The following is a 14,030-nucleotide window of genomic DNA, read 5'->3' as shown; positions in this document are numbered from 1 at the left end:
GGGTGACGGAATCAGAGAAGAGGGAGCCCAATTCCAGGGTGCATCACCCGAGAACCACCCTCTCACAATCCAGGAACCCTTGAGGGATGTCGGACTGCCGGTTTCGGCCCAATCCCCGCAGGCCAGGCCGAGGGACCCGACCTATGCACGAATCCGGGCACTGGGCCTCTAGTCTTTTTATATCTACAACTAGAGGCTGGGCTAGCTAGGGGGAGGGTAAAAGACCCTCAGCCCAGCCTGCACCCACTCCAATCTGGGACCCCTTGGGGGATGTCCGACTGCTGGTTTTGGCCTGATCCTACAGTGATCGGGCCTAAACTGGCAGTCGGACAGCCCTCTCACAATCCGGGACTGCTGGCTCCTAACCACTTGCCTGCCTGCCTGATCGCCCCCTAGCCCCTCCTGCCAGCCCGATTGCCCCAACTACCCTCCCCTGCCGGCCTGGTCCCCCCCCAACTGCCCTCCCCTGCCGGCCATCTTGTGACGACGTGGGGCGGCCATCTTGTGGTGCGAGGGTGTGAGGGTCAATTTGCATATTTCCTCTTTATAATATAGGATTATTATATAGGATAACATACTTTGGAATATCCAAGTAATTCCCTTTTTCCAAACCCATCAAAACACAGATACCACACTAGAACAGAGACCACAAATGCCCTCATTGTTATTTAATTAATTATTGACTGTTAACTATCCTGTATAAAAGAGCTATGTGTCTACCATTTTACTTTTTATCCAGTCCCACAAGTTTCCCCACTATGTTTTCCCCCATCTCCCTAATTTGTCATTAATGGATTTCATATAGCCCACTTCTTCTCTCTTGATTGTAATGTATAAAATAAGTTGCAAAACTACCATTCTCTGGAGATTTTCTTAGTCTGCTGAAATTTTGCTTCCTGAGAGCTGTTGACACTTTGGCTAAAATAAATTCACAAAAATGATTCAGAGGTTTAAATGTTTCTTATGTTGACATTATTTTAGCTTTAAATCTCTGCTCTGACCCTGGCTGGTTTGGCTCAGTGGATAGAGCATCGGCCTGCAGACTGAAGGGTCCCAGGTTCGATCCCAGTCAAGGGCACGTGCCTGGGTTGTCGGTTCAATCCCCAGTAGGGGGCGTGTGTGTGTGGTGTTTGTGTGTGTGTGGTGTGGTGTTTATGTGTGTGTGGTGTGTGGGGGGGAGGATGTGGTGTGTGTGTGTCTGTGTGGGTGTGTGGTGTGATATGTGGGTGTGTGGTGTGTGTGTGGTATGATATGTGTGTGGGTGGTGTGTGTGTGTGGTGTGTGGTGTGTGTGTGTGTGGTGTGTGATATGTGATGTGATGTGTGTGTGTCTGTGTGTGTGGTGTGATATGTGTGTGTATGGGTGTGTGTGGTGTGTGATATGTGGGTGTGTGTGGTGTGTGTGTGTGTGGTGTGTGTGTGTGGTGTGTATGTGGTGTGTGATATGTGTGTCTGTGTGGTGTGTGTGTGTGTGTTGTGTCTGTGTGTACTGTCTGGGTGGGTGTGTGTGGTGTGTGTTTGTGGTGTGGTGTGTGTGTGTGGACTTGTTTTAAGGAATTGGCTCACACGGGTGTGGGGCTGGTGAGTGTGAAACTCGGAGGGAGGCCTGTGAGCCGCTAGACTGTGCTCAGCCCTGAAGCTGAACTCTCTCCTCTCCTGGGAGCCTCAGGTTTCTCCGGTGAGGCCTTCATCAGCTGATTGGATAAGGCGCCCATATTATTGAGGGTGATGCGTCTTAAAGGCACCTGTTGCAGATGTTAACCACATCCACAAATAAACCTTCCCAGGGTTGGTGCCATTTTGGGGCTCAGCCCATCTGGTTTTCCAGATGGCCTAATCCTATATAGTAAAAGGGTAATATGCAAATTGACCCTAACAGCAGAACGACTGGGAATGACTGGTCACTATGAAACACACTGATCACCAGGGGCAGACGCTCAATGCAGGAGCTGCCCCCGGTGGTCAGTGCACTCCCACAGGGGGAGCTCTGCTCAGCCACAAGCTAGGCTGATGGCTGCCAGCACAGCGGTGGTGGTGGGAGCCTCTCCTGCCTCCTCAGCAGCGCTAAGGATGTCCGACTGCAGCTTAGGCCTGGTCCCCACTGGCAAGTGTACACCCCCCAAGCACTCCCAGGCTGCCAGAGGGATGTCTGATTGCCAGCTTAGGGCTGATCCCCTGGAGAGTGGGCCTAAGCCAGCAGGTTGACATCCCTCGAGGGGTCTCAGACTGCAAGAGGGCACAGGCCGGGCTGAGGCCCCTCCCCCCTGAGTGCACAAATTTTTATGCACCAGGCCTCTAGTAAATTCATAATTGTTTAAAAGAAGAAAAAACCTTCATAGCAACACCCACACTCATGTTTGATTAAATAACGGGGTAGTGGAGCCTAGTCAAGCTAACACATAAACTAACCATCACAGAAGTTTTGGCTGTACTTTGTGAGAACTAGGACATCAAATTGAGATATTGTGGTTTTGACCACTGGTTAACAGCAGCAGGTGGAGTGGTTGTAATCAGTTTCTTCATTAAGACCAGCTGGTCTGATTGCCCAATGTCTGCATTGAAACTTCTGGAAGCTTCTTTCTAAGGGATGTTTTTTATTTATCATAAAATTAGAGATCTTCATTGGTGTTCTAAACTCACTAAAACTGTGGCCAGATGCCCAGGGCTGATTTATGCCTGGAGTGACCAATGTAAAGAGGGGCACCAGAGTAGGCAGTCTTCATCTCGTCTTGCTGTGGACTACAGCAGGGGCTTGGGAAGGGGGGTTCCAAGACCCAGTGAGCCCGCTCAGCTCTTGGCCACAGGGTTTCACATGCAATGTGCTTCTTCCAATCCAGGTCTGACCATCAAGTCTGATCAAGAAGATGGCCACCTCGCTCTGCCATGATGCCCTTCCAGGGGCATCTAACAGGCAAACGTTTCTGTAGTCCTAGCAGCTGCTATTGACATGAATTAAATTAAGCAGCGTAGCATAAGCACACACAGAAATTGTTGGTTGATGTTTAAAGATGCCTTTAAAGCACCCTCATAGCTACTCTTTGGGATTAGTAAGTACAAAAATGCTTTTCATATACACACACAAACATGCACACACATAATAAATTGCTCTCTTAATTTGGACAGTAACTTGAATAAAGACTTCTTTTTATTATCTGTGAATAAAATTGCTAAAACAACCTACTTCATAAGTTTTAATTTTGATCACTTCATAAGTTTTAATTTTTGTTCTCATTTGCAGAATGTGCTTAGCATCCTTAGGACTGATTGGATGCCCAATCAATCCAAGAACAAATGCCCTTCTCAATCTGCTACTTTAATAATGTGTGTGGATAGGATCTAGGGCCACAGTGGGCAGTGAAAAAATAACTGAGACAGAAGAAAATCTTTGATTTTTAGAAAATACAAGTTTTCCAAAGAGGCAAGTATATTATTAGATTGCATTTTAGTATCTTACTATAAAAGTAGGTCCTATCAGCCCCACTGGTGTGGCTCAGTGGTTGAGCATCAACCCATGAACCAGGAGGTCACGGCTCAATTCCTAATCAGGGTACATGCCCAGGTTGTGAATTCGATCCCCAGTAGAAAGTGAGCAGAAGGCATCCAATCAATGATTCTCTCTCATCACTGATGTTTCTATCCCTCTCCCGGTGTCCCTCTCTTTCTGAAAATGAATAAAAACCGTTTTTAAAAAGTAGTTCCTCCCAGAGGATATTTTTAGTGCCTATGTTTCTAACTCTCAATCCCTCTCCCTTCCTCTCTGCAAAAAATCAATAAATATTAAAAAAAAAAAAAAAAAGTTCTATTGATTTTTGCAAACCCCTTTGAAAGCCATTCTTTACCAGGCCCTGTGATAGGCCCCCAAAGGTACAAAGCTGAAATGAAAAGAAATTATTCCTCTGACCTTAATTTCAATTTCTAAGCCAATAGAGAAGATAGACAAATAAGAGCAATTTTAATAGAGGGTTATGATTACAATAGAGCAGATATTACCAGTTAATTCTGCTTCAATAGCTCAGAAAATCGAGGAGGAGGTGAAGAATGACTAGTTTACCTGGTCCACATGTCGGAATTGCATGTGGGCACAGCAGGGCAGTGTGTGCAAAGGTACATTGGCACAAAAGGACACAGTATATTCTGAACACTAAAAAGTACTGCATATAGCACAGCACAGGATGTGTGTTAGATGCCAGATTTTTGGATGGTTTTATTTACATGCTATGCTGAGAAATTTTTAAAACATACTATAAAAAATCAAATACAAAAGAAAAAATGGCAGAGGTTTAGACGGACGTGTCGGTGCTTTGTCCTGGAGCAGATAAGGGCGAGCAGCCGAAATGGGTAACATACAGCCCGAATGAGCAGAGGAGATTCAGTCTGCAGCCGGGAAAGACAGAGAACTCCTAGAAAATGGGGACGGTTAGAGATTGAGGCTGAAAACTCCCCAGGGGCGCCGGCTCAGCTGCGAGACCGCACCATCTTGAGTAACTGTTACTGGCATCCAGAGATCGGCTCCTAACCCGGAGGCAACGGCAACAGCTCTCAAGCAGCGCGACTACATGATCTCAGATGAGCCCTGCTTCCCCCCACGGAAAGATCCAAACAACAGCGGCCTCCTGATCACCACACACTTTGTCTGGGGAACAGTTACTGTGTGTGAAGCCTCCCTCCACCAGCCAGAAGAGCCACCACTGCTGTGAACAGCACCCATCAGACCTGCTACCAACAGAGGAGCAGCTGCAACCACAACCGCCCAAGGAGCAACCACAACAAGAGGAGCCACTGCCACCCAGGGAGCAGCCACTGAACACCTCAACAACTAGATATGTCAGTGAGATCAAACATGGGTAGACAAAAGAAACCCCCAAAGGAAAGAAAAGGAGGACTCGCCAGAAAAGCAGCTAAGTGAGACACAGGCATGCAACATGACAGAAAAAGAACTCAGAATAAAGGTCCTAGAGTGCATACACTGGACGGAGGACAAAATCAATAACATATGCAAGAAGCTAGAAGAAACAGATGAAAAAATCAACAACTTAAGTAAGACCCAAGAAGAAATGAAGTGAAAGGTCCCAGGTTCGATTCCAGTCAAGGGCATGTACCTGGGTTGCGGGCACAACTCCAGTGGGAGCTGTGCAGGAGGCAGCTGATCGATGTTTCTCTCTCATCGATGTTTCTAACTCTCTATCTCTCTCCCTTCCTCTCTGTAAAAAATCAATAAAATATATTTAAAAAAAAAAAAAAACAAGTACCTTTCAATAATAACTTTAAATGTAAACGGACTAAATGCTCCAACCAAAAGACATCAAGTGGCTGAATGGATAAAAAAACATGAACCATACATCTGCTGTCTACAAGAGACCCACCTCATTAGAAGGGACTCACACAGACTGAAAGTGAAGGGATGGAAAAATATCTTTCAGGCAAATGGAAAGGAAAAGAAAACTGGGGTAGCAATACTTATATTGGACAAAATAAATCTCAAAGTGAAGGCCATAATCAGAGATAAGGAAGGCCACTTCATAATACTAAAGGGATCAATACAACAAGAAGATATAACCCTGGTAAACATATATGCACCCAATGCAGGAGCACCCAAATTCATAAAAAAAACTCCTGGAAGATATCAAAGGAGAGATCGACAACAATACAATCAAAGTAGGGGACTTTAATATACCACTGACATCACTGGATAAATCCTCTAGACAAACAATCAGCAAAGAAACAGCAATCCTAAATGAGTCACTAGATCAGATGGACTTTATTGACATCTTCAGAACACTTCACCCCAAAGCCACGGAATATACATTCCACTCAGGTGCTCATGGTACATATTCAAAAATAGACCACCTATTGGGTCACAAGCAAAGTCTCCACAAATTCAAGAAGATTGAAATCATAAAAAGCATCTTCTCAGACCACGATGGCATAATGTTAGAAATAAATTACAATAAAAACAACCCAAAATACTCAAACACTTGGAAGCTGAATAGCATGTTTTTAAATATTGATTGGGTTACCAATGAGATCAAAGAAGAAATTATAAACATCCTGGGCGCTAATGACAATGAAAACACAACAATCCAAAACCTATGGGACACAATGAAAGCAGTCCTGAGAGGAAAGTTTATAGCTCTACAGGCCTATCTCAAAAAACAAGAAAAAATGGTAGTAAATCATCTAACTCTTCAACTCAAAGAATTAGAAAGAGAGCAACAAGAAAACCCAGAGTGAGCAGAAGGAAGGAGATAATAAATATTAGAGCAGAAATAAATGACATAGAGACCAAAAAAAAAAAAATACAGAAAATCAATGAAACCAAGAGCTGGCTCTTTGAAAGGATAAACAAGATTGACAAACCTCTGCTCACCCAGAAGCAAAGAGAGAGGACCCAAATAACTCAAATCAGAAACGATAGAGGCGAAATAACAACAGACCCCATTGATTGTTAAACAATACTACGGACAACTCTACTCCAACAAACTAGACAACCTGGAGGAAATGGTCAAATTCCTAGAAAAATACAACATTCCAAAACTCAATCAGGAAGAATCTAAAAATCTCAATAGGCCAATAACTATGGAAGAAATGGAAGCAGTCATCAAAAAGCTTCCAGCAAACAAAAGCCCAGGACCAGACGGCTTCTCAGGGGAGTTTTACCAAACTTTCAAGGAAGAACTAAAACCTATCCTCCTCAGACTACTACAAAAAATTCAAGAGGAAGGAACACTTCCAAGCTTATTCTATGAAGCCAGCATCACCCTAATACCAAAACCAGGTAAAGACAACACAATGAAAGAGAATTACAGGCCAATATCCCTCATGAACATAGATGCCAAAATCCTCAACAAAATCTTAGCAAATTGGATCCAGCAGTACATCAGAAAGATCATACACCATGACCAAGTAGAATTTATCCCAGGGATGCAAGGATGTTCAATATCCGCAAATCAATAAACGTGATACACCACATAAACAAATTGAAAGAAAAAAACCACATGGTCATATCAATTGATGCAGAAAAAGCATTTGACAAAATCCAACACCCATTTTTGATAAAAACTCTCAGCAAGGTGGGCATAGAAGGACCATACCTCAACATAATAAAAGCCATAGATGACAGGCCCACAGCCAACATCATACTCAATGGACAAAAACTAACACCATTTCCCCTAAGAACAGGAACAAGACAGGGATGCCCACATTCACCACTCCTGTTGAACGTAGTCCTGGAAGTATTAGCCATTGCAATTAGACAAGAAGTAGAAATAAAAGGCATCCAAATTGGAAAAGAGGAAGTAAAACTGTCCTTATTTGCAGATGACATGATATTATACATGCAAAACTCTAGAGACTCCATCAAAAAACTACTAGACTTAATACATGAATTTGGCAATGTAGCAGGATACAAAATTAACCCCAAGAAATCTGAGGCATTTCTATACACCAATAGTGAACTTTCAGAAAGAGAGATTATAAAAATAATCCCATTTACCATCGCACCAAAAAAATTAAGCTACCTAGGAATAAACTTAACTAAAGAGGTAAAAGACCTCTACTCAGAAAACTACAGGACTTTGAAAAAAGAGATAGAGGAAGACATACACAGATGGAAGAACATACCATGTATTTGGATTGGTAGAATCAACATCATTAAAATGTCCATACTACCCAAAGCAATCTATAAATTCAACGCACTTCCCATTAAAATACCAATGGCCTACTTCACAGATCTAGAATGAACTCTCCAAAAATTCATCTGGAATAAAAAAAGATCCCGAATAGCTGCAGCAATCCTGAGGAAGAACAAAGTAGGTGGGATCTCAATGCCAGATATGAAGCTGTATTACAAAGCCACGGTTCTCAAAACTGCCTGGTACTGGCACAAGAACGGACATATAGATCAATGGAATAGAATAGAGAGTCCAGAAATTAGTCTGAACCAATATGCTCAATTAATATTTGACAAAGGAGGCAAGTACATACAATGGAGCCAAGATAGTCTCTTCAATAAATGGTGTTGGGAAAATTGGACAGATACATGCAAGAAAATGAAACTAGACCACCAACTTACACCATACACAAGAATTAACTCAAAATGGATCAAGGATTTAAATGTACGGCAGGAAACCATAAAAATTCTAGAAGAATCCAAAGGCAACAAAATCTCAGACATTTTCTTCACTGATACAGCTCATAGGGCAGTTGATACTAAAGGGAAAATGAACAAATGGGACTACATCAAAATAAAAAGCTTCTGCACAGCAAAAGAAACCATCAACAAAACAACAAGAAAACCCACTGCGTGGGAAAACATATTTGCCAACATCATATCTGATAAGGGCCTAATCTCCAAAATTTATAGGGAACTCATATGACTTAAAGAAAAGAAGATAAACAATCCAATCAAACAATGGGCAAAGGATCTAAGTAGATACCTTTCAAAAGAGGACATTCAGAAAGCCAAGAGACATATGAAAACATGCTCAAAGTCACTAATCATCCGAGAGATGCAAATCAAAACAACAATGAGGTACCATCTCACACCTGTCAGAATGGCTATCATCAACAAATCAACAAACGACAAGTGCTGGAGAGGATGTGGAGAAAAAGGAACACTTGTGCACTGCTGGTGGGAATGCAGACTGGTGCAACCACTATGGAAGATAGTATGGAGTTTCCTCAAAAAACTGGAAATGGAACTCCCATTTGACCCTGTGATCCCACTTTTAGGACTATATCCCAAGAAACCAGAAACACCAATCAGAAAGGATATGTGCACCCATATGTTCATAGCAGCACAATTCACCATAGCTAAGATCTGGAAACAGCCTAAGTGCCCATCAGCAGATGAATGGATTACAAACGGTGGTACATCTACACGATGGAATACTATGCTGCTGTAAAAAAGAAGGAACTCTTACCATTTGCATCAGCATTTATGGAACTGGATAGCATTATGCTAAGTGAAATAAGCCAGTCAATGAAGGAAAAATACCACATGATCTCAATCATTCATGGATAATAAAGACCATTATAAACTTTTGAACAATCATAGATACAGAGGCAGAGCTGCCTCAAACTGATTGTCAAACTGCAGCGGGAAGGCCAGGGAGGGTTGGCGGGCAGGAGGAAGGGAGGTAAGAGATCAACCGAAGGACTTGTATGCATGCATATAAGCATAACCAATGGACATAAGACACTGGGGGGTAAAGGAGCCCAGGGGATTGTCAAGGGCGGGGGGGACACATGTGTAATACCCTTTGTAATACTTTTAGCAATAAAAAAAAAAAAAGAAAAAAATCAAATACACATAAATCGAAAATAATACCATGAAAACCCATATACTCATCATCCAGTTCATTACTTATCAACATTTTCCCACTCTTGTCTCATCTACCCCAGTTCCCCTCTACCACCACCACTTTTTTTATCTTTAGTATTTAAAAGCAGAGTTCAGACACATTATTTCAGCCATAAATGCATGATGAAGAGTTAAACTCTTCACAATGGAGACTATATCAAGTGTGGAAACCACGCCAGGTTCCCAGATAGTCAAAGCCAATTGGAGCACAGAAGCCTTGTTACCAATGCACCAGAATGGCCAAGGCTGCTCTGAGCATGAGCCTCATCGGGGTATCCAAGGACACCGAGCCTGGGAACCGTAATTAGGCCAAGATACCAGGAGCGGATGCAAGGACACACGGTATACTGTTTCCTTCTGCAGCCAAATGATTGATGTCACTGTTGGCAACCATCCTTCTTTGCCCCTGGAGTAATAGGCTACTGACCAGGAGTGTGTGAAGAAGTCTGCTAGAGAGAGTAGCTGGGCAGAGCAGAGACTAGAGAGCTCAGAGAAGTGGAGGCTTAGGAGATAGGATGTAGCTCCTATGTGTGCAGGAGAGGCTAAGAGCTCACAAGAGCTCAGCTATAGCTGCCATGTTAACCAGCCAGTGTGCTGGTCAGGGGAGACAGGAGAAGCTGCTGAGCCAGCTACGATGTGAGGCGGTGAGTCTAGTGGGCAGCGTGCGGCTGCTCAGATACCAACTGTGGGTACAGAGATTAACACTACTTTGTCAGAAGGATGTCTATTCACCAGCCGGTGTGCGGCTGCCTGCTGGTAATGAATTGTCCTTGTCTGGTGGCTGTGTGGCCACTGGCTTCTGCAATAAAGACTCATTCTTATACACCCACAACCTCTCATGGCTTCTCTATCTGCCCTGCCGCCGAGAATTGACCTGTGTCTGTGAGCAGGAGATAAAAGAGGAACTTGGACTAAGTTCCCAACAGTTAGTACAGAGGGCAGGGTTGGAGAAGGACCAGCCCTGACGTAGTTGGGAAGAATTGAGAATACATGGACTCAGAGCCACTCAGCTGAGCGTTGCCCCTGCTGGCTCTGACAGCAAGCAGCTCATCGTTGCTCTTGGGGGTATGTGAAAAACATACTGGAGGGAGGAAGACCAAGATCAGGGGCCGTTAGAAGATGGTTTTATTTTCATTCAGTAGCAGTGCTGCAGGGATGGCTATAAGAGGTCATTTAGAGACAGTGGTCTAAACAATGGTCTCGGGGAGTGGAGGGATGAAGGAAAAAGCTGTGGAGGGCTTCTTAGCCAAGAAGTATGGTGTGTCCTGCCTTATCTGTTGGGATTTCTTTCCTCAGTTTCAGTTACCCGTGGTCAATTGCAGTCTGAAAATATTAGATGAAAAACTTCACAAGTAAACAGTTCATACGATTTTTAAAATTTAAATTCTTTATTTTTTAAAGTATTACGTAAGTCTCCTCCCCTCCGCCCCCCAGTGACCTCTCCCTGGCCACTCGCACCACCCAGCACATGCCCTCGCCCCTCTACTATCTGTGTCCATTGGTTATGCTTATATGCCAATTCATAAGTTTTAAATTGCACACCATGATGAAATCTGCACAATCCCACCTGGCACCTGAATCGTCCCTTTGTCCAGAGCATCCACATAGTACATACAGTGCAATAAGATACTTTGATAAAGAGATCACAGGCACGTAAGTTTTATTATAGTATATGTTATTATTATTGTTGTCAGTCTCTTCCTGTGTCTAATTTATAAATTAAACTTTATCATGGATATATTCGTATAGGAAAAAACATGCCATATACAGTATTTGGTATTATCTGTGGTTTCAGGCATCCACTAGCGGGCTTAGAATGTGTGCCCTTTGGATAAAGGGGGACTGCTGTAAAGTGAGAGTGTGCATCTTAAATGTCCTAATAGGGAAGCCTGTTTGGCTGTAAGCATGGAGCTCAAAAGAGAGATTGAAAATGTGTTTGTAATGTGCACAGAACATGTGAAGTGAGCACTGTGCCACCAGCAGGGTCTGCGGGTCAGGCCTGTGGCCACCTCAGAGGACCCTGAAGTCAAAAAGGAAGTGATTATAAAAGTGCCAGCTAACAGAGACTGGCAAATAATAAGTGTGAGTTTCTTTACTTCCTTTGCGAATGTGTGGTGTTCTTGTTTCTTGCTACTCTTTAGCCTGTTGTCAAGTTGCATTCTCTTCTTGCTAAATTCAACAGGAAGATAGGTCGTTAACTTTTCTTATGGACATTTGGTATATGCATACTTGTTCTGTTTATCCCTATTAGCTTACAAGTGGTTTGAGAGTAGCAGGTGTGTATTTGTTTCGGTGTCTTTATGGCACCAGTTAATTCACAGCTTTGTACATAATACATATGCTGTGAATATTTATTAAAATGAATTTATTAATATTCATCTTAAGGGCCAACTGTGGCTGTAAATATATTTCATATCACCTTTTCAACTTGTGCCAGAAAACAAGCTCTTACCCCTCTCTTCCTTTTCTAATAATATTTAGAAATTTTGTTAGAATTTTTAAAAACGATCGTTTATATTTAATGTTTTAAGTTATTTTGTTTGGGGACCAAAAAGTGAACTGCAGCATTTAGAAAATGAGAATTACAAGTACTGTAACTGGGGGATTGTATCGTAACTCTGACTTTGCTTCTGTTTTCTTCTCCAGGGCCTGCTCTCCTTTCTGAGTGCCCCGCTCATAGGTGCCCTGTCCGATGTGTGGGGGAGGAAGCCCTTCCTCCTGGGCACCGTCTTCTTTACCTGCTTCCCAATACCCCTGATGGTGATCAGCCCGTGGTGAGTGCTCAGCCTTTCATCATCCTGACTGTCTTGGGTCACATATGAATCTGCAAGCCCTTCTTAGCAATCTCAAAGCAGTTGTATCTGTGTTTTTAGTTGCTCTCTTTGCTAATACTGAAAGCCAGTTTGGGCAGTTGCTGTCTTGCCCATATTATAATGGGGAGATGAAGAGATTACATAATTAAGTCCAAGGTAAAGAAAGAGAAGTGAAAGCTATAGTTGCCATGAGTCAGTTATAGGATTCAGGTCTTGTGGGGAAGGGGGCCTGGGGATCCCACTAGCTCCTGTGGCTCAAGTTCCTTTGGGAATGTAATTGTTTTAGTCAGCTCATTGGTCTAGGGCAATGGTCGGCAAACTGTGGCTCACGAGCCACATGCGGCTCTTTGGCCCCTTGAGTGTGGCTCTTCCACAAAATACCGACTTCTGCACATGGGCCACGAAGTTTCAGTCGCACTGTACATGCGTGCCCACACATGGTATTTTGTGGAAGAGCCACACTCAAGGGGCCAAAGAGCTGCAGTTTGCCGACCACTGGTCTAGGACACTGATCTGAACATAATTTATGTCAATAGTCAGGGGTCACTTTTGTGTATAATGCAGTCAAACCAATAGCCTGTTCTAAATCATAATATGAATTTTTTAAAAATTTTTATTTATTGATTTTGAGAGAGAAAGGAAAACATGGATTTGTTGTTCCACTTATTCATTCCTTCTTTGGTTGATTTTTTGTATGTGCCCTGAGTGGGATCTACCCCATAACCTTGCCATATCGGGACGATGCTCAACCCAACTGAGCTACCCCCCTAGGGCCATAATATGAATTTTAATTAGATCTCATTTTTTTGTGATAAATAGGGAGAGAATATTTAGCATGTAAACAAGTCTATATAGTTACCAAAGATGGGTTGGAATTTGCACCTGAGCTTGTAACATTATTGTCTTCCTGGAGTCCAAAGGATGCTAATTTGGCCAGAATTCCTGTTGCTGATCTAAGCAATGTGAAGGACATACCTTATGATGGAAGATTTTTGTTTTTTGTTTTTAATTCAATTAATAGATTTTCTTTTCTTTTTTTCTTGTGTGAAAATATGTCATTTCATTATTTTATAGGGATTTTGTGTCAACACTAGAGCCCTATACACAAAAATTTGTGCAAAAGTAGGCCTTCCTTTCCCTGGCTGCTGGCACCAGCTTCCCTCCGGGCCCTGCTTCGTCAGAAAGGACGTCTGGCCTAATTAGCATATTATGCTTTTATTATTATAGATTATCATCATGTTCTAAATTTGTAACCATACTGGAGCATTTTCTTTCCTACCAGATGAAGAATTTTAAAAAACTACTTGGTATTAAGCCTTTCTTTCCAAGAATGTCCTGCTTTTCCCAATGAATTAGAGCTTTTTTATGTTCTCGAGATTCTTTAAAAATGTTTTATAGATCTTTAAATGATTTTACCTCTTCCAGTTTTCTTGTTGCTGCTTTTGTTACTTGTGTGAATAATGATAAATAAAAGTGATGATTATAGACTTACCTTCCTCATAAAGAACACATTTTAATGCTAGCTTTTAGATTGAAAAATGCTCATTTCTATTTTATCCAGAGATTTTCTTTTTTTAAATCAAGATTGGATGCCAAATTTTATTAGATGCCTTTTTTCATCAGTGGAGATCATTTCATTTTTCTCCTGGGATCTGTTACCATAATGAATTATATTAATATATTTTCTAATATTGAAACATTATTATATCTGGAATAAACCCTACGTTTTGTCCTGTTTGCTAGTATTTTAACTAGTTTTTTTTAAGCATCTATGCATGTGATCAAAATGTTTGGTCTTAATTACATTAATATTTTTGTTACCCTTTCTGCTTTTGTGTAGCTCTCATAAAGTCATTT

At 42.2% G+C, this 14,030-nt stretch overlaps 1 protein-coding gene across 2 annotated transcripts in view; it reads left to right on the top strand.

Moving 5' to 3' along the window:
* Positions 1 to 14,030, top strand: part of MFSD14B (major facilitator superfamily domain containing 14B) — a 113,702-nt gene that overhangs the window by 53,862 nt on the left and 45,810 nt on the right. For both annotated transcript variants that reach the window (XM_070400890.1, XM_070400889.1), the window contains one exon: positions 12,007 to 12,134. In XM_070400890.1, the coding sequence (XP_070256991.1) occupies positions 12,007 to 12,134 (128 nt within the window). The remainder of the gene's footprint in view (positions 1 to 12,006; positions 12,135 to 14,030) is intronic.

This window comes from Myotis yumanensis, unplaced genomic scaffold (assembly GCF_028538775.1).
Source record: "Myotis yumanensis isolate MYYU_CA2020_CCGP unplaced genomic scaffold, mMyoYum1.0.hap1 SCAF_21, whole genome shotgun sequence".
Classification (NCBI taxonomy): Eukaryota; Metazoa; Chordata; class Mammalia; order Chiroptera; family Vespertilionidae; genus Myotis; species Myotis yumanensis.
Note: the sequence above shows the minus strand (reverse complement) of the source record. Positions and strands in the feature narration are given on the sequence as shown.